Genomic DNA, 21413 nt, shown 5'->3' on the forward strand with positions numbered 1-21413 from the left:
TGACTGAGAAGGAAAAAATATTAGTTAGGTGTAGCCTGTTCTCAAAGTACATTCAAAATCAGGGCTAGGCAGGCTCAAGTGCTTGAGATACAACCCAGGTGTGACTATCTTTATATGAATACAGAAGCACAGATAAATGACTTTAGTAGTGTACTGATTAAACTGATCCAACTGAATTTCCAATACATTACACGTCTTAATGTTTGTAGACGTCTTTTCTAATTAGGCAAGTCTTTTAATTTAAGGTGCACACACAGATAAAGTCCCCCAGTATTGGGCTGCATAGCAGCAAAACTGCATTCTCTGGAATGAGAATGTCCATGTAATACCCTTGAGGTCTTTCAACATCAAAACCTGACTTCAGTAATACTCTTGGGGCTGAATGCAATCAAATCCTCACAGCAATGTTCCAACACCTTGTGTAATGCCTCTCAGAAGAGGTGAGGTTGTTACTGCAGCAAAGGGGGAACAAACTCCCTACTTGCCAGTTTGGACTGTGCATTCAACATACAGTGGTAGAATAAGGGGAGACTGACTGAAGGGGAGAGAACTTTGAGAATTTACACTGGACTTCTAGGTGGCTTCTGCTTAGAGCTAGAAGGCTGGACCTACTCCTTTTGAATTATGGTAGAACTGACATAGAACTGAGGAACAGGAAGGAGATATGCTGGAGATATATTGCAAAAACAGTGTCATGCGGAAAACAATGGATGAGTGTACAAACTTGGGGGAATATATTGTATTTAATGAGAATTATGTTGTATAAAACTAAAGATTTTGTAAATCTGAGGTGAGAGGTGTTTCCCTTTGGCTGCATGCCATTGCGTAGTAAGACGACCGCAAATTGGCAGTAGATTGAGGGTTAAGTGTGGGGGAAAAATTCTCTGCCAACAGTTTTTGCTTCTCACCCCACCTATTGGAGCTATTACCTGTTGATATTTTGGAACAATATTAATGGAAAAGTTCAAACTGTTACTTGGTAAAACTTTTTTTTTGCTTCCTGGGAATGTTTGAATCGCATGCAAAATACCACAAGCAGCATATGTAGTGTATGTAATCCAGACATACTAGAAACTGGAGCTAAACACTAATAACTATGCTGTTAACATACAGGACTGTCAATATGTGAAAGCAAGTGTTCAAAGTTGTAGCCACACTACTCACATGAACTTACCATATACGTATATGTACATGTAAGCAGTTCTAAAAAACTGATAAATATGTTTAGTGCTTCAGTGACCGCTGATAAACAAACAGAGGGTGAGGTCCTGATGGTGTGAAGATAATCATCTTAAGTTTGAGTGATGACTGTATGTGCTTCTGAGAGCTTTTTATACAAATGAAACTCATTTAATGATTTGAAAATTGCAGCACTTACGATTTGGGCCCTTGCCATGTCCATGTCACTGTATCCTGAAACACAGAAAATAAACTGTCAGCGTGAAAGTATGACTCACAGTAGTATTTCACAGATAAACTGTTTACTGTCCAAGTTAAGGACTAAAGTAAGCAAGGTCTGAAACAGAAAATAAGAGACTAAATAACTGTATGGAATACAGCAACTTACTCAGTTTCTGTTTGGGCGCAAGAGTGATGCTTAGGTACATTTCCAATGATGCGCAGCTACATAATTAGCCCACAGAGCTTAAAAGTCTCCCAGTTATTACTTACTTACTTAAAATGTATACTGTAATGTGACTGATGTGCAAAATGTAATTTGTATAGCTTCAGTTTAAGGACTGAAAATTTGTAATCACTATTTTTCCAGGAATTGCTGTATGTAGTATGCTGTATGTAGTCTTTCTTGGCAGTAACAGTACATGTACATTAATACTGTTGCGGTTGCGTAATTATGCGCGGTTAATACAGATTTGCTTACTTCTGGTATTAGTCTATGCTTGATCAATTATTCAAAGGGCAAACTACTGTTTATTAATCGTCAACATGATTTTGGCTTATTTATATAATCCTGATATTGAAAGGGTGCAATATGCAAATTAATTGTTTAAGAAATTATAGTTTTTATTATATTATGAGCTGTGAGCATTCTGACCAACCTCAGATATTCCTACTGAGCTGAGTTTGTGTGGGTTTTGATAAATCAAGCGGCACAGTTGTAACCAGATTTACCTTATTTCCACCTCTAATCACAGCTTTTCCATTACTAGTCTGATATATATAACACCAGTCTTTGTTTTTTTGGGGGTTTTTTGTATCTTGTAGTATAGCATTCTAACAAAGTGACTTCATCCCAAAATCGTTTCAGCACAAATACACTATATGGTCAAAAGTACTGGGACATTAGCACATTACACCCACAGAAGTTTTTATGGCATCCCATTGGGCAATAATATGGAGTTGGTCCCATCTTTGCAGTTATAAGACACTCTTCTGGGAAGCTTTCTACAAGATTTTGGAGTGTGTCTTTGGGAATTTTATCCCATTCATTTAGAAGAGCATTGGTGAGGTTAGACACTGTTGGATGAGAAAGTCTTGCTTGTAATCTCTGTTCTATTTCATCCCAAAGGTGTTTGATGAAGGTAAGGTCAGGGCTCAGTGTGGGCCAGTCAAGTTTTTTCATACCAATCTCTCCCAGTCATGTCTTTAAGGACCTCGATTTTTACACTAAACTCGCTATACCCAAGCTTGTGAATCAGACTGTCAAATAGAGAAGTGTGATTCATCACTCCACAGAATGCATTTCCACTGCTCCAGAGACCAGTGGCAGTGTACTTTATAACCACCATTTGGCGTTGTGTGTTTTGATTTTAGGTTTATGTGTAGCTGCGTAGCCATGGAAACCCATTTCATGATACTCTTAACGTGCAGTTCTTTCACTGATGTCGTTTCCAGAGGCAATTTGGAACTCTTTAGTGAGTGATTCAACAGAGGGCAGGCACTGTGCACTTCAGCACTCGCCCCACTCTGTGAGTTTGTGTGGTCTACCATTTTGTGGCTAAGTTGTTGCTCCTAGACACTTCTCTTTCACAATAATTGCACTTATACCTGATTGGGGCAGATCTGGCAGTACATAAATTTCACAAACTGACTAGTGGCAGGCGTGGCATCATATGAAGGTGCAAAGTTTAAGGTCACTGAGCTCTCATTAGTATGACCCATTCATTGCTGTTTATATATCATGTTGAATGGCACAGCAAGCAGTAAGTTAACCACAATTAAACTAAGTGATTTTGATGTAAAGATACTGGCATATATTATTATACATTGGCATACATTATTAATATTTATATATTGAATAATTTTGCATGCACCATGGGTTGTACTGAAAGTACCCAAACAATGCAGTGTTGAAAATTTGCCTTCATTTTTTTCTTTTCATTACAGTTTGTATGCAAAAGTTCAAGCGCCACTGGTCAGATACAATGTTTTGTTGATTTTGTAAGAGAAAATGAGAACACATCTTGTATTACACCTTACCACACAATTAGGGTTTATTAAAAAACCATGTCAAGCTGTTGATGTTTATGACCTGTAGAGAATGTTAACATATTTTTACTTAGAAAATCTTCAAACCTTTGCTCTTGACTTTATCTCACTAGTACGTAAGAGTGTATATGTTTCATTCTTTTATCACGTTTTCATTTTTTTATCACAGCATGCTCTTTTTGTACTAAATATAGAGTGGTAATATTGAGTAGAAGTGGACTGGAAAGCTTAAGAACGTGTTAATAAAGAAAAAGCCTTATGTTGTGGGTGTCAGGACACACACTTCCTCTACATGAATCATCCATTAAAAGGTTCTTTAAGGTACCACAAGTTAATGAACCATTTTTAAAGAATGTGGCATTAAGAGACAGGGAACAAGTGCCACTTACCAGCTTATTGGGGTACCTCAAAAGCACAGGCTGAACAGGAACTCCTGGCACAAAGGCACCTAAAAAGGAGAAGCAGAGAGATAGAAAAGTAAGGATTGTAACAATCATGAAATTTTAGCTGACAAATATTTACCATAAAAATATTTGAACTGAATTGTGTTTTCTTGTTCACTTCATACAGCTACTAAAGTACCAGCCTTAGTTGCCCTGCTGAAAAAAAGCTCAAAACAGCATATAGTCCAAGCTGGTGTAAGATGGTTTATGTTAGTCTAGTGCTGGTTTATCAACCAAAACACAACATATTCTGGTTTTTGTGATGATCAGCATAATAACTTCCATTGCTACTAACCAGCGTACCAGCATCCAGCATGATAAGCTATCTAGCTTCTTAGCTATGTTTACTAAATAACGCTAGTTGTATCCACAAAATGATAGAACTACACACACTGACACAAATGTCAAAATTACAGAGAATCAGGGGAAGAGTCAAAACATGTCAAAATATAGGCAAAAAATGCTCATTTTGCTAGCATACATGCCAAACAACTACATGGCTAACGTATATATACAAACATTATTTGCACGGTCTTCTAAATATTTACAGTACCAAATTAGAAGTTAGAACGTTTCTTGTTTTCAAAAGTCAAAAGGCCCATGATGTGATGTGTCATGATTGGCCCCTCCCAGTCCTGTCCATGTGTTCGTGCTGTGTTTGAATCTCTATCTGTGTTGTTGGTGTTATATGCTGTGTTGGTTGTACTAGTGTTGTTTGTTTGATTCTGGTTTATGTCATGTCTGGTCCCCGATCTATCTGGCTCATTGACCCTGGACTGTCTCGACCCTGATTTTGGATTTGCCCTTAATAAATCTTGCTTATCTCAGCATGTGCATCTGCCTCCTCGCTCCCCGTTACAGAAAGACCAGTCACCAAAGGACGCAGCGAGTAAGTGAGACTCTAGTATGCAGTTATTTCGTTGGGATGAAGCTCTGGCTGTTTCTAAGCAGCCTGAGTTCGACATGTCCCAACGCCACCAAGCCGGAGACAGCAAATCCCCTGGCGCTGAGGGTACACGGGCGTCTTGTCGGTCCTGCAAGAAGGCAAAGGACCTTCCCGCCTTGTGTCTGGACAATGAGAGCTCAGGTAAGCGCCTTGGGTCCGCCCGTCTTGAGGAATGCTGCAGGGAGGAGCGATCTGCAGCACAAGACGAGGTGAGACAGATGGAACATTCTGATAACCCTTTCTATGGTACTCGGCTCATTTGCAAGCACCACTGCAAGCTGCCTATCGCTTGAGTGAGCCTTGGGAACGGGAGTGGGTCCCGTTTCTGTTTGTTCCTCCAGGTTGGAGCAGCTGTCCCCAGCTCCTGATCCTAAGGCCGCACCCAGCAGCAAGCTTGATCCCGTGGCCACACCCAGTGGCAAGCCTGATCCCGTAGCTGCACCCAGTGGCAAGCCTGGTTCCGTGGCCGCACCCAGCGGCAAGCCTGCGCCTCCGGACCCGCCGCCAGTCGCCGTGCCGCCAGACCCGCCTCGTGGACGTTGTTGCAGGCCTGCCTGCCCCCATGGACATTGCAGCCCCTTTGTTCCCGCACTCGCCTGTGTTTCTTTCCCGTGGGCCTCCTGTTCCTGTGTCTGCTGTTCCCCGTGGTCCTCCTGTTTCTCCTGTCTCTGTTCCCCGTGGGTCTCCTGTTTCTTCTGTGTCTGCTTGTGGATCTTCCTTTTCTGCTCCTTTGTTTTTGCCTTCCTCTGTCCCTGGTTTTGTCTTCTTCCTCTCTGTTGTGTCTGTACCCGTTCCTGTTCCTGTGGTGATTCCCGTTCCTGTGTCTCCTTTTGTTTCTGTGCCAGTTTCTTTCTGTGGATCGGTTTCTGTTCCTGTTTCGATTTTGTTTCCTGTTCCCCTGTCTTTTGCATGGTCTGTCTTGTGGGCTTGTTTTCCTCGTCCTGTTGTTCCTCCATTCGTCTTTTTGTGTTGTGCCTCCTTGTCCTCCCTCCATGTTTCGTCCTTGTTCTGTTCCTGTGTCTGGTGTTGTGTCTCCCGTTTCTGTGCCCTTGTCTTCTGTTCCTTGTTCCCGTGTTCTCGCTCCTGTGCCCATTTCTGCTTCTGTGGCCGCTTCATGTTTCTGTGCCCGTGGTTCCTGTTCTGCATTCTCCTGCTCCGGCTTCTGTGTCTGTGCCTACCCCGTGTCCTGTTCCAGCTCTTGACCCTGTCTAGTTTGGTTCTGTTTTTGGTCCCTGTCTGTTTGGTTTTGTTCTATTGTGTTTTTGTTTGGGGAGGATACTGTCACGATTGGCCCCTCCCGGTCCTGTCCATGTGTTCGTGTTGTATTTGAATCTCTGTCTGTGTTGTTGGTGTTATATGCTGTGTTGGCTGTACTGGTGTTGTTTGTTTGATTCTGGTTTATGTCATATCTGGTCCCCGATCTATCCATGTTGGCTCATTGACCCTGGACTGTCTCGAACCTGATTTTGGATTTGCCCTTAATAAATCTTGCTTATCTCAGCATGTGCGTCCGCCTCCTCGCTCCCCGTTACATGACGCAGTACATTTTTACTGATTTGCCTCAACCTACAGCATCAAAATACATTAATAAAATGCAGAGTTGAGTAGTAATGAAACACATGTAATGGCATTACACATGAGGTTGATTACATTACCACTCACTCCACTTTTCAGCTAGCAAAAAAAGTGATGTTCTATTCATCTGATGTCTATTAGCATAGCAACATCCATCCAAGTTCACCAGATGATTAGGTCCTAGCAAATACTTTTAAAGAACATCAAAAAGATTAAGTTCTCTTCTGTTTTGTCAGTATGGAGCCACATCTAAGAATTTGCAAAGAGGAGAACCATTAATATGGAGCATTTTAACAAAATCCAAATTTGTAAATGCTTAAACATTTAATATAGAAAAATACATTCAGAACAGCATAACATTTTAACACTGCTGTTATATTTTTGAGGCTTTTGAACTCCAGTTACAGGACAGTGCCTCATGTATGTTCATGACATCAGTGTGCAGACTGTTTCATTCATCCATTCAGCACTTAGTAGCAGTAATTTTAACAATGCCACATGGATAATGTGTAAAATAAAAATATTGGCTTCCACTTAGCACGTTACACCATCTTTGACCAGTCGGGGCAGCTGTATTTTTCCCCCTTTCCCTTCATGGACTGGGTAAAAAATTGTGCTAAAAATTCCTGTTAGCCAGATAGCTTCAGTATTTTTTCACTTTTATAAAAAGTAATGATGAGAAAAAAAGTAAGAATGCTACAAATTTTTTGATGCTACAAATATTTTTCTTTTGCCTGTTTGGTGAGTTATGGTGGCAGAAAAAATAAATAAAGTGGAATAAATAAAGTTTGTAATATTACCCTAAAGGGCTTCCCTAGTTCACATGTTCTTCTTGTTTAAAAACATCTTATTGAAATTTGTTTGAATTGTCTTTATTTAATAAGATTTTAAAAAGACAAGAATTCCAAAATGAATCCAAAATAATCAGATTCTATTACTTTAAAATAGTAATCCTTTGGATTATGTTACATATTACATTTAAAATGTCACCATTTTAACATGTAATCAATAACCTTTTTAATCATTTTTAAGTAACCCTGATAATACGACTTTTTATATCTAACAACTGTAGAAAAATGTTCCAGTTAGCTTTAAGCTCTGCTTGAGGAAGCTACAATGAAGTAGGTTAGTTAATAAATGCATTATGTAACCTAATCCAAAGGTTTACTAGTTTAAACAACAAGCAATCAAAGTAATGCAATCTGATTACTTTTAAAGTATTTTTAAAGTTATATCACTGAGATACTGCTATTTTTAATCATTAGTTTCTACCGCAATACATAATCTGTACTCCCAACCTTGATTGTTCTATTTAACAACTGAACTCAAAGTGCAAATACAATTGAGACAAAACACACAAGTTAACCCTTTCTTCACCCCAGACCAGAGGATGAATATCAGTTAACATTCTTTGCTGCTCTGAATGTCAGTCAATAGACTCCATTAATCAGACTGTGTCCTAGATTATGCATCCTATTTATCCTACTGTGCAGCATGGTCTCATTCAGTCAGTCAATAATTACTGATTACTGAGCCAATTCAATACATATTGATGATGGCAGAGCATCCTGAACTGAATGGCTGCATGACCGAAATGATCTAAAGTATGATTATCGAACAAATATAACAACAAAAGAAGGAAGTAGCTAGTATGAAGGTCATATCTAAAAGATTTCACATCTCTCTCTCTAACTTGTTCCTGTTTTGCTAGCCTCTGTAAACAGCATTCTGGATGCTTCTGTAAGCAAAAGCAAGCTGCTTATGGCATGAAAGCCCCATTCATCCTCCCTTTCTGTGCATTTGCATTACAGGCAAATTGCTACACTGGTTAATTTCATGTGCAGCAAACAAAACTCAACATACTCTTTATTCATAATGTGTCCATGTCTGTGCAGACACAACATTCTTTTCATATTATGCTGACACTTACGCCACCTGTTAGAACAAGTTGAAGATTGTGAGCTTTTTTAAAAACACGTTTCAGAATATTGCAAAAGCTCCATTGGAATGACTGCCAGTATTGATCCTATTAACAAAAATCACTAACTAATGTAAACAAATATTAGGCAAATAGACAAATACACAAATTAGGTAAGAGCATGGTCCCATTACCTTGCTTGAAAGTAATGAGACAGGATCTGTTTGTGCATGTTCCTTCAGGGAAAATCAATACCTGAAAACAAACAAACAAGTGACTAAAAAATATTTTTTTACAGAAAACAAGCCTTAATAGTTTCATTATAGTTTCACAGAAGGGGGCCGATGAGTGCTGAAGCACATAGCATGTAAAAATCACACATCCTTTGTTGCATCACTAAGTACAGAATTTCAAACGGTGTCTAGAAGCAACAACAGTACAAGAACTGTGTTTCCATGTCTGAGCAGCTGCACACAAGCCTTAGATCACTATACGCAACGCCAAGCGTCAGACTGGACTCTGGAGCAGTGATAACATATTTTCTGGAGGTGTGATGGTCAGATATACACATACTTTTGGCCTATTGTGTATATAGGTTTTAAAGTTATCACTTATTTTCACAAATCTAACATTTTAGGACTATTTTATATTTATTGAATATAATTAGGAATATATTTATCTGGAAAGTTTCCTCTGGTTAAATGTGGAGGAAGTATAAAAAACGGGCCTTCCTATATCTTACAGGAAATACACGTCTCCAAGTAATTTCCTGCTTTCGAAACACAAAGACTCAACTCTGAAATTCCCTTTTCAAGACTGGTTGTGAAACTGCCATTGTTGGCTCAATTACATCATACTGTATTCCTTCAAGTTGCATGTTTGCTTGATGGTATGTATGCAAGGCAGAACTCAGAATAACTGTGACTGCACAAGTGGAAAGTTCCTGTTGTGAGCTACTATATACTGCTCAACACTTGTACATGAACACATGATTCTCATTCTACTTGAGAAAGGAAATAGAAAAAAAAAGCCTTATCAATGGTTTACTCTAACCTGTGGCCAGCGGCCTCCAGATTTCGCCCGATTGCTGATCTCTAGGATGGTGTTTTTGCGTGAATCTGGGTCTTTGCGAGAGACGAGCACAGGCTGCAGGCACCGTAGAAACCCTGAGGCACACAACACAACTTCAGACACACAGTGTAAAGCATGCATTGTGCTGTTTACTTACCCGGTTAGCTCTGCAGACCTTTTCTCTTTATCATTGTGGTTTAAAATGCACAGATGCTTCCAAGTTTTAAGGGTTACTCCTAAAGCCATATGAACTGTTTCAGGGTCTTTGGTACACAGTTGATTATACAGAGCAGAGCTGTCCAAACATTTTGTCTTTGAACAGAAGCTCAGGGTAAAAAGACAAAACAATGTACAAGGTGGGTTTTTTGGCTAAGGTGGCAGGTGGGTTTTAAATTAAGTCATGGGTGCATTACATTTATTCATAGTTTTTCCTCTAATAAATGTCAGGTCTACAGTACTGTGCAAAAATCAGAGACCACCCTTCATTTATTAAATTTCTAGGTTAAAAAATAATTAAAAATATATAAAATGGGACAGAAAATAGAAAATGCGACCAACATTTAAGACCCAACTTTGGTAGTGTGGAAAAATATCCCTGCAGATTTCTCTGAAAAACCTAAAAAGAATACAAGTTGCAATAAAGACAAAAAAAGCGAACACACAAAAGAGTGCAAAATTTGACACTACATTTTGCTGGTAAGGCGTGGTAAGGTGGTGAATTTCTATTCAAATATTTTTTTCCTGATGCTGAAACATTAAATAATTTAAAAGTTATTCTGACTGGAAATACATTAAATGAAAGGTGTTTTTTTTTACTTTTGTACAATTACTACATACAATAATTAATTATTTGTACAATACTACATACAATTTCCTTTGGTACAAAAATTACACGATGTCCAGTTCAAAGTTTGCTTATTATTCTACTATTCAGTAACCTTACACTACTTTGTTAATAAATTTCCTTAAAACCATACAGGAAACATGAGAAGTTCCCTATTATCTCACTGGGTGAGGGGATTAGGTAAACTCGGGTGAGAGAAAATATTCTGAATATATATGTTGTTTTCCCTCACATTTGTTTTCTTAACCATGTTTACTGAGTTTTAGCAAATGGCCTTTTGTTGTAGAAAAGTAATACTTGTCCCCCACCCTTTGCAGAAAGGGAGGAGGTGAAAGGTGACTCTAAGACTCTAACCTTGTCAGCTCACTCCTTTGTTTGTACTGAGATGACCCTTTGTCTCATAACCTGAAGGTGATAACAATCACCCGCCTTATCTCTACCCCTCACATCTCATTTAATATTCTCCTTCTACAAACCCTCCTTATCCCTCCTCAAATTCCTTTACCTCCTCTTTCCTCCCCCTTAGTTTTCAATGTATATAAGGTCCTTCCAAAATATTCTTATCAGACTGGAGTACTGACTAGACCGGACTGCTGATCAGACTGGTGACCAGACTAGACTGGTGGCCATAGCTGTGGCCATGCATGATTGTCTGCATGCATGTGAATAAGACTAGACTCCTGTTATTACTGATTGACTATTGATCGACCATGCTATACCCATACACTGTATGTGGAAATAAACTCCAGCCAACACTGAAGCTCCAGTCTCCTGACTCCTTCCTTCAAATATCTGTGAGGGCTAACTTTGGCCAATCCTGGTATAGACATCTCTAATGGTGGCAGTGTTGTAAACCCCTTGCATTCCTTTTCCCAAAGCAGGGTGCAGCATATATGCTTTCAAATCTTTAACATTCTAATGTTAATGGTGTCTAAGCAAACCTTCTTGTCAGCTCCTCTCTTGGAAGCTTCAGCCTAAGATAAAGATCAATTACTTTCTGACAACAGTTTTACACTCCTTTCATGTATAGCTTAGTCTGTTAGATGGCACAGACATTTCTATTTTTAAGGATAAATCTGCTAAGGATAAAACAGCTTTCATCCATCACACAAAGATGGGATTATCATAAGGTCAAAGTTTTAAGGTTATTCTCAAAGTCAGAGAGCCAAAACCAACAGCTGTTGGATACTTACGACCGAATATGGGAGTGGCCAGAGTCTCTGAGCGGGACACGGTGGATGGCAGCCCAGCCACAATACAGACAATGGCATCAAAGAACGACGAATGAGGAGCCACAGCCAGGATCGGGGCTTCAGCACTACTTGCCTGCTTCCCCTTCACCACCACACGAAAGCCCATAGAAAAGAAATACAGCCGACCTAGAAACCCCATCACTGTGCGACACATAAACCTGCAAACACACACAGACATGACCAGAAATTCAAAGATACACAGGGCAGAGTGGGAAAAAAAAATAATGTGGGGTAAAAGGCATATTTTATGTAATTAAACAGCTTTAAATAGAACATTTTTAGGTATTTTCTCGTATTCCCATTGCAACTTCATCGATTAATTTTGTCAGCAATTAGATATTTCTTCAGATTCACCATGGAGACCTGTTTTATACCATAAAAGAACATATTTTCAATTACTGAGCTGCAGTCACAGAAATTTAAATCTATATTGCTTTAATCACCTCCATGTTGTGCAGGTAAACAACAGTGAGAGCTATCTAGAGTAAAGTACAGTCTCCTCATGGCAGGGTTAGTTGTAACAGTGTTACAAGCAATGGGCAGATTTACTAAGAGAAGCACTAATTAGTGTCAGACTACCAACACTTCTGTGGGCACAGACCATGCAGTGGCTTATCTACTAAGAATATCCATGCAAAAGAACCCAGACACAACTTCATAATTAACATAAAAGCAGCACAATATAAGAATGTGTTTGCCTCACATGCCAGGTTGGCAGGTAGGCTCTTTTATCTTTCTCTAATTCTGTGAGTTATTTGGTAGAAAGAATGACTTATTTTTTCAATATTTTGATTTAGTAGGCCAAATTAATGACCAAAGAATAAATGATTACTCTTTAAGAGAGTGTGTGATTACTTTGACATGAGATATCATTGTTTTGAGAAAATAAGATATTATTTCAATATAATAAATAAGAAATTGAGGCAATAAGTAATTATATTGACTTTGTGTTTTGAAGCACACTTCTTTAGTGATTTGAGCTAAACCTGAGCTCTGTGCCGAGTGTATTTGGAACACATGATACAAAATCCCTGTTTAATTTCACTGAGTGCATCTTGCTTGATTGGCAACTGCATCATTTGAACTTGTGATGAACACGTCCTCTTAGCTCTGTACAGTGTATTAAACTGTGACTGTGACATTTCTGTAACAGACAGCAAAGCGCAAACAAGGAACGAAGTAAAGAGCACCTTCAAAATGAGGCACTGCCCCATTTACACTCTTCACATTCTTCACTGATACAGAAATATGACCAGAAGGTCGCCGGTTTGATCCCCAGCGCCGACAGTCCTTGACTGAGGTGTCCTTGAGCAAAACACCTAACCTCCAACAGCTCCCCAGGCACCGTGGATAGGGCTGCCCACTGCTCCGGGCAAGTGTGCTCATTGGTGTGTATGTGGTGTTTCACTGTATGGATGGGTTAAATGTGGAGGTGAAATTTCCCCATTTGTGGGATTAAAAAGTCTCACTTAACCTTAAATAAACTGCAACAGCTGCTTTTCATCATCAAAACAAGGTTTGCAACAATAAAACATTAGAAAATCTGCACCTCTAAGCCTCTTAAGGTAAAAATGACAAAAGCCCACATCTCCTCATATAAATTAAAAACTTGTTTTTCACAGATTCATCAAAAACATGCTATGCATGCCATGTGATTAAAATAGATTATATTTTTGCTTCTCTGACACGTGTTCTACTTTGTTGTCAGAAATAAATATTTATAGAACTTAGAAATTAGCATTTTGTCTGTTCCAGCTAACTATAACTACATGTTATCTTCAAAAACAATAATTAAAATGTTTTCAAAAATCATATTATTTTTGCACAGATTTGAGTGTCCTTGTTCTGGTCAAATGAAATGTTATATTGATTTTCTAAGTGAAAATAAACGCAAATCATCTACAAACCTTTGCACATTTTAATGAAGAATTTAACATGTCAGGTTTAAAAAGGGCTTAAAATACGGCCTGTGCAATAGTTACATATTATATACTTATTATTTTTTGTGTTTTATTTTTTCCAATATATTAAACTTGGCAAATAAATAGAAATTGTGCACTAAAATTTGCACAAAAATGCCATATTTACTATTTTGTCCCTGTAGAGAATGTGTAAACTTTTACTGTTTACTTAGAAAATCCAGAAAAAATGTTGCGCAACAAGGACTGTTCAAACTTTTGCAGACGACTGTATGTGCATTTGCAAATCCTATGCTAATAAACTCAACTCTGTCACACTTATTTAAGGCAGTGTCAGCAAAGATACCTTGTAAAATCATTTGTAAGTGAAATAAAGTCACTTGTTCCTGGTGATCAGTTAGATGATACATATCTCCATTGTTTTTTCATAAAGCTTTTCAGGGACAATGCTGAGAGATAAATGGTACAGGCAACTCACAATGGCCAATTCAAGGGGCATCTAAAACCTTTGAAAGGCATATTTAAAACCCCAAAGAAGACTTTATGTCCATGTATGTACCTCCTCCAGCCAGTCAAGGGCTTCACATCTCGTTTCAAAGGGCGCTTGAATGTTATCAAGGCAGCAACCGGCCATGTTACCATCAGAACCAACACCATGAAAATGGAGCGCAGTGGCACAAGGATGATTCCCAGAAGGAAACACTGTGTACATAAACAGATATGAGGTTTAAGTATGCAAAATAAGGCATCTGTTGTTCATTAGTAGTTAACACAGTAACAGGAAACACAGACATAGACATAACATCTATAGAGCATTATTTTGAAGTGCAGTATTCAAAGCTCCAGCTTTCTAAAGCAGGCGTTGTGATAGCCACAGATTTGTCAGGCATTTTACAATATTAACGCATATACCCTGTTCCTTAGTAAGAGCGTAACAATTTCAATACAGTATCAAAAAAATGGAAAAATGAATGTTCTAGTGTATTAAAAACACTGCCAGTGATCAAAACTAGGCATATGTGTGCATCCTATCAGAGTAAAGTGGGCAAAGAGAGGTTGAGCTTATGATTTATGTGTACCAGTACTCAAATGACTAGAACTGATTCTTTTGAAATGTTTGCTTTAATAAATCCAAATAAGTCCAATTCTACTGATTTTCATGCCAAGGTGCTGCAAAGTGGAATGACTCAGTAATATCAAACCAATACTCTACAAACACAGGGCTACATGACAATGTGAACCACAGCCAACACACAAAACTATACAAAGAAGCAGTGTTTATACTTTGATGTAAACAAAAACATGTTGTCTTTATCTAGTCCAACATAAAGTGTTAAAAAAATATTACATGAATGTCTGTTTGCATCCTCAAATATCAGTGTTCAAGCCAGGGCTTTAATACTAACACTACTTTGCAGTGTAAGTAAGACTAAATTGAGAGTTAATGAAATGACTTTAACATGTGCTTTATTTCATGACTGCATATTTCTGTTATCAGCCTGAATGTCTTTATAAGGTCACAGTGCTCTATGGGTCTGGCTCTATTGAGCTTTCAGCGCATTGAACATGGCAGAAACCAGGGTATCTATCCAGTTTGACCAAGTTAAAACATTAAGGTGAACACATTGGGGAAGTGATAAAGTTTGGCTTAGACCGGTCAGGAACTGCCACAACGGCTCTCAGGTTCTGCAGAGCCTAATATGTATGAGTTTTTTGAGGTTAAATTATGAAACATTATTTTTTATTCAGTTATTCAGTCTATAACAAGGACAAAACTTTACAAAGATGCTACATAACGCTTTGATTACCCTCTTAAAATCCCAGGCTTATTACATGCTATTTTTCATGTAAATATCTACCAATGCTGATGCCAAAACATATACATCTATAACATGTAGAAATTGAAAATGGATCCACCTGGATTAGATACATAAATATAATTTGCACTGCAATAAATACATCATCAAACATTCATTTAAAATATCAAAAATCTAAACGTTTGTCTGATGATTTCATTTAAGCAATTACTTGCTGTACTGACGTGATTCCCATATTCATCATTTTTCTTTATCTCTACTTCACTTGGCACGCATTCTTTCATTTTACTGATCAGTGATGATGAGCTACACTCTTCAAAGTACAGACTTTTTTAAGGACTTCTGAAGCAGTTTGACCGATTTTTAAAAAGCACCAGTTCGTAAGAATGCTTCATTTATGAATCTTACAGTACTATGAAAGGGCTTGATTATTTATCTTATATTTATAGTCAACCAAATCTGTGTATTGCTACAGCCTGATTCATTAGCTTTGTCTGAGGCTGTATTTAGAACTAGACATTTACAAGTCTTAAAGGGACATTCCACCATTTTTATTTGAGATTAATTCGGCCCTTGAGATGTAAATAAGAGTCATTTAGACTGGTTTGACATGAAATGATTAATTGTAGTGAACCTACAGACTCTGATTTCTTTCAAGTGGTGGTGATAGGAACCAGGGGTCACAATGTCTCCAAGACAAACACAGCCATTTTATTTACTATACAATACCACCAGTGAACCAACACATGCCTTCTGAGTTTTTATATGTAATGATGATGACGGTAAACAAAAGTCATAAATCTGATAAAAAAAAAACATTTTGGGGACTATTTTGCCTCACAACATCCTGCTTGTGCCCCTCCCGCAACAAATGGATTAAAATAAATGGATCCGAATAAATTTTGCGCCAAAACTTTATCACAAAACTATCATCAGGCAGGATGTATCTAACCACTTCGAGTAATGACCTCCTGTGAGGGGGCTTTTAGAGGTGGACCTCTGGTTCCTCTCACCACCAGTGTGAATAATCCTGACTCAGCAAGTTTCTTTAAAGAGAGCGTTTCACACCAAACCACTCTAAAGGCATTTCAACCATTTAATTATGTAGAATTTCAGTCAAATTGGTGGAGTTCCCCTTTAATATCATGAAACAGACTTATATCACTCACAATTATATCACCTGAAAACAGTGAGTCACCCACTGAGCTGTCCTGCCCAGCATGCGCATATCATTACTATAGTGTAGTAACTTGTGTTTCAAACGTTTTGTTGTGTTCTTAGTGTTAATTCAGTACAGACTCAGCTTAATAGAAGTACTTACCCCCTGATTAAGAGATTTAGTCTATCAAAATATCAACATTCAAAGTATAATTTAATGCTGGTATCATTTTCTGACAAGACGCTTTAGGCTATCAAAATCCGCATCTTATCTGTAGCGTTGCTGCTGGTGGCCTTATCTTTCCCAGTGATTTATGATAACAATATATAATTCCTACAGTTTTATGTATGAAGCTACCTATAAATAAGCGCTGAGGTAGAACATTTCGTCAGAACACCGGAATGTGAGAATACTTGTGTTTACACGCCTTATCTAACCCTGGGCTGCTCTTCGAAGAGCACACGAGTGGCCAGAAGCTTTATCGGATTAGATTAACTACTACAAGCAGTCAGTGGACGCGTTAGCCAAAGCACAGCACTGCCTTCCCTGCCATTCTTAACCGAGTCTTACGTTAGTAAGGCATGAAATGAGGAAAACAAATATACGCAGTACTCACTTTAATTTTCTCTCTTCTCGTCAGCTTGGCTTCCAGCACAAAGGGGTTGAGAACAGGGGGCAGAAACAGAGACTGCTGCCTGGGCAGAGCGAACACTCGTTGGGGAGGCATGGTCACACAGAGCACTGCTCGCCGCGAGCCTCTGTCTGCTTCAGCTGCCGCTAGGCATGTGAAACTTCCTTGATGTGCATCTTGGCTTGTTGAGCAATGGGGGCCAGCCTCTACCTTCCGTCTCCCCTCCTGAGATGTTATCAGCTCAGGAAGGTTTTTAAAAAAGCTCTCCTAAAGCTAATCCTCTTCTGAAGCGCAGTGACACCGTGAGGCAACTGCTGTCCTCGTCGTCGCTGGTGTAATAACGACCTGAGGTCAGCTTCCTATTCGCGAGCTTAGAGGGGGTTTCCACTGATTTTGTGATTTTTCTGCGTGATGAAATCGTTAAGACGTGTGAAAAAAAGCTAATCAGCCTGGCTTCGTGTTAAATGCTTCGCTCTACAGAAACTTTCCGAGTCACAATTGTTCCCAGTGGTGGTGAACCTGACCTCTACCTCTAAACACGTAGCCCGTAGCCTGGTGTCTGTTTGACTGGTAGCTTTGTGTTGAAGTTTTTGTCTAAAACGCATTTTTATGCTGACATTTTGGCAATTTCACCCCTGTGTAATGTGTTAAATATTATTTACAGCCGTGAATGACGTCTTCTGGTAAACAGCCACAAGATGTCGCTGTTTATTCAAATGTTAAATGTTGACCGGCCACTTTATTAGAAACACCTGCACTGTCCAGCTGAAAATCCTACAGTAACAAAATACAGCTCACATTTTAACATGCACAGTTTGTGTGAGCCATCTTCAAATATTAAAAAAAGGCAGATTTGTACAGCAGCATCTGCAGTTTGCTGGATAGTAGTGGCACTGGTGTGTAAAATTCAAGCTATGAACATATGACCATGCCACCAGATTGTTATTGTCACTGCTGTGCTGAGAACGGACTACCATCCAATGACATCTGGATGGTCAGAAAATGACCAATGATGAACAGATTCAAGGTTGGCTGACAAATCATGGAAGACAGTAGATGGCATAGCTGCCCAAGGTGTGGCCCATGGGCCAAATTTGGATGTAAGGACACTTGATTTGGCATCAGAGGCACTCTAAAGGCACCCCTTCACTTAAGATGAGAACACATTTTTGTCTTTAAGCATTTCTATAACAAAATGTAATGTGTAATGTTATAAATTAAATTTGTAAAATTAGCTTTCTTTGTATTTCGTTTTGTCTTTTTTGGCCCTCATTCCACTATAAACATGGTATGGCGGGTCGTTTTCCTTTTTGCTTCTTTTTTTATCTTTTGTAAATTATTAATTTAGCAAGTGTTAGGAACATGTTCAAGTAAATAATTTTACATTAGGCCTAGTCATTATTTTTCCTCTCAGTTGTTTAGAATATTTGTCTTAGCTTATTTTCCAACATAAAAGACTATGTGTATTTAAAGCCTGTTGACAAGATCAAAAAGTAGTTAGACCTTTATGTGCAGGACATTAATCAGGTCAATCAGACGGTGAACTAGCAGCTGGCATACAGTCAGACCTTAATAAACCAGGAGACCGATATATGCCTACTATGTAGGTACCCTTATATCAGGTGACCTTCCGGGCCAAAGTGCTGCAGGTATTAGTGTTTACCCTCGTCTAATGCTCTGAATTCAGTTCATAAAGGTCTTGCTTATTAGCTGAGGAGCTGAATCAGGTGTGTTTAATGAGGTAGCATGCCGAAGTCTGCAGTGGTTTGGCCTGCAAAATTGGAGCCTGACACATGCCTTAGACAGTAGTCTAATTAGGCTTGTCACAATTATTACATAATCACAATTACATTCTTATTACATTATCTCTTAAGTGCAATTATTTAGGCTAACTGCAATCCTCCTTCACAGGTGTTCGATTTCACATTAATATTATGCCATGACAAACAGAATTTATATTATTTGCCAAACAATTATTGTTAAGGCCAAATCAGTGTATTTTTATTTATATAACGCATTTATTTATTTGTAAGTTATGTAACAGTTTTAAAGCATGCTCACAGTGTTATGTCTATATTTTCACTCATAAGGAAAGATTTTTCTTTGCTTCACTCTACACATGAATCTGTGTGACTGAGACATTTGTGTGCGTGTGTAGTGTAGTGTATCATTCCGACAGTGCAACCTGTGTCAGCTGCTAAGTGAGCATAGCTAAGAAGACAGATATCTAATCAGCCAATTGGGCATGTGAGGCTTGTATTGCAGTAGTTCCCTACAGCGAACAATAAAAGACAATTAAATCATCATTAGCCATTATTCATATGGCAATTCAGCTAAAATTGCATGATCATGACAGATCTAGAACTTTGGTAATAAAGTGGTGAGTGAGTGTAAGTACTAGGTAGATGTTATACAATAAAGTGATCAGATGTTAGTCTAACAATGGATATTCTAAAATGAAAATGACATACTGTAAAAATGAATGTAGTCTATATGTATACATTTTCTCATATATGAGATCCTTGTAACATTATACCACCTTTATTCCACCTATTTCTATACATTTGCATTTGCTTTAAGACATTTTACCTAGTGAAAGTGTCTTATTCCATTGCAAGACTGTTTTGTTTCAAGATATAATACAAGTAGCTGTGCTAGCTTTAAGAAATAATGCTTAAAAGTAGTGAAATTATCTGCCAATAAAACAGGATGATAAGATAACATTACTTAAAACAGAAAAAAAGTTAAACAACATTACAATATTCTTACACCAGTCTCATAATGAAGAATAAATGAGGAAACTTCAAGATTCAAGATGTTTTCCCTTGCTGAGATGATCATATTTTGTAGTACAACTGGATGTACACATAATTGTTCCGATACCAAACTGACATAAACTGCCATAGACCATTTTTGACTGGTTTAAACAAACAAGCACGCAATAAATAAAGTAACAGATACAGGGCTACTAGACAATCTGTCTTTATTTTTAGAATTACATGTAGTGACAAAGTGCACAAAGCAAATAAAAAAAGATTTATAATGCCAATTCAAAAGATAAAAATAATAGTACATACGATTAATCAACAGCATTTCCATGATACTTTCTAGTGATGAGTCCATCATGCAACAAACCCCTATACAATCTCAGGCAACCCGTGCCCTGAATGACCTCATGAAATACTCTCATGAAAGGAATCAGACAGACGAGAAGTAAAACTTTGTGTGCTACTGATATGTTTGGTCTCTGTGTTACTGCAGAACACAATTAGAATCAATGTACAAAGTGCTATCCCTTATGAAATGTAAAACTTAGATCTGATATACATTTAAAAGAACTGCTTCAGATTACTTGACTTTTCCACTATCCATTTAACGTGTGATTTGAGGCACTATTGTTAATGCTTTTCAAAACAGCAGGCACATTTCTGAAACGTTGCTCAAACTGTTGCCCTCTTAATTGTACTTTTGCAGTCCTACTTGAATGAATCCAGTTTAAGTGACAATAACTATACTACAATGAGGCAAAAACTGCATGAATGTTCAGTGGGGACATACCTGATGTCTTTGCAAATGTGGTAATACACAAATTATTTTTTTTCTTTAAAAAGGCCAAAATAAAAAGAAACAAAAAACACTTTAACAATGAAAATAAACAGCAAGTATCACACAGTATAACAATACAAAATGGTTTTATTATCTCTCTGGTGTTAGCCATGTTCCATTACGGAAGACACCCAGAGCTTAATGACTATGATAAAGTCTTACAGGCTAGCTAAGGCTAGAGTGTCCTCACCAGGCTGAGGGAGAGAACAGTCTGACCATGGTGGAATGTGATGTGGTGACCCAAGGTTAAAGTTCACCTTGTGGCTCAGGATTGTGCTGTTGCTCAGCAACGCAGCCAGTCCGTTTTCACCTCGCCAACTTTGACGATCTTCAGGCTCTCATCCATTTTCAGATAGTGGGAGTCTTTGAAGAAGTAGCTGTGGCCTGTAGAGCAAACAAGAACAAGAACATCACAGAGAGTTGAAACAATGCCAGGCAGTTGCTATGATGTTGCTACAAGGTTGCTACGATATTCCTGATTGTTGCCAAGGCATTGGTTGGTGATATCTGAGGTGTTACTAGCCTGTTGCAAGGGTATTTCCAGTGGTTGCCAAGATTTTACTAGGCTGTTGCTATAGTATCCCAGGGGGTTAAGATGTTGCTAGGCCATTACTGAATACTTAAAAGTACTTACTGAATAATTTATAGTAAATAAATAATAATTTGTCTTAAAATCAATTAAAATCAAAAACATATGCCCATTTGGAATTTGATACCAGCCACACATTTTAAAAAAGTTGGGATGGGGGCATGGTTACTACTATGCTCATACTAATACTATGAG

The 21413-nt window shown here is 38.3% G+C and overlaps 2 protein-coding genes across 3 annotated transcripts in view; both read right to left on the reverse strand.

The window, feature by feature from the left end:
• The window catches only part of lpcat2 (lysophosphatidylcholine acyltransferase 2), a 29089-nt gene extending 11740 nt beyond the window's left edge, over window positions 1–17349 (reverse strand). Inside the window, exons 1-7 of one of the 2 annotated variants that reach the window (XM_017723982.2) lie at window positions 17009–17349; window positions 13976–14118; window positions 11438–11655; window positions 9383–9495; window positions 8524–8584; window positions 3837–3895; window positions 1379–1413 (exon numbers count right to left, since the gene is read on the reverse strand). In XM_017723982.2, coding sequence (XP_017579471.1) covers window positions 1379–1413; window positions 3837–3895; window positions 8524–8584; window positions 9383–9495; window positions 11438–11655; window positions 13976–14118; window positions 17009–17119 — 740 coding nt within the window. In that variant the 5' untranslated portion in view covers window positions 17120–17349. The remainder of the gene's footprint in view (window positions 1–1378; window positions 1414–3836; window positions 3896–8523; window positions 8585–9382; window positions 9496–11437; window positions 11656–13975; window positions 14119–17008) is intronic. The other variant, XM_037534733.1, reaches the window with a different exon arrangement.
• Window positions 17350–19981: 2632 nt separating this feature from the next.
• mmp2 (matrix metallopeptidase 2) overlaps window positions 19982–21413 on the reverse strand; it is a 30156-nt gene continuing 28724 nt past the window's right edge. Inside the window, exon 13 of the mRNA XM_017723983.2 lies at window positions 19982–21013. Coding sequence (XP_017579472.1) covers window positions 20913–21013 — 101 coding nt within the window. The 3' untranslated portion in view covers window positions 19982–20912. The remainder of the gene's footprint in view (window positions 21014–21413) is intronic.

Source organism: Pygocentrus nattereri, chromosome 25 (assembly GCF_015220715.1).
Source record: "Pygocentrus nattereri isolate fPygNat1 chromosome 25, fPygNat1.pri, whole genome shotgun sequence".
NCBI classification, from domain to species: domain Eukaryota; kingdom Metazoa; phylum Chordata; class Actinopteri; order Characiformes; family Serrasalmidae; genus Pygocentrus; species Pygocentrus nattereri.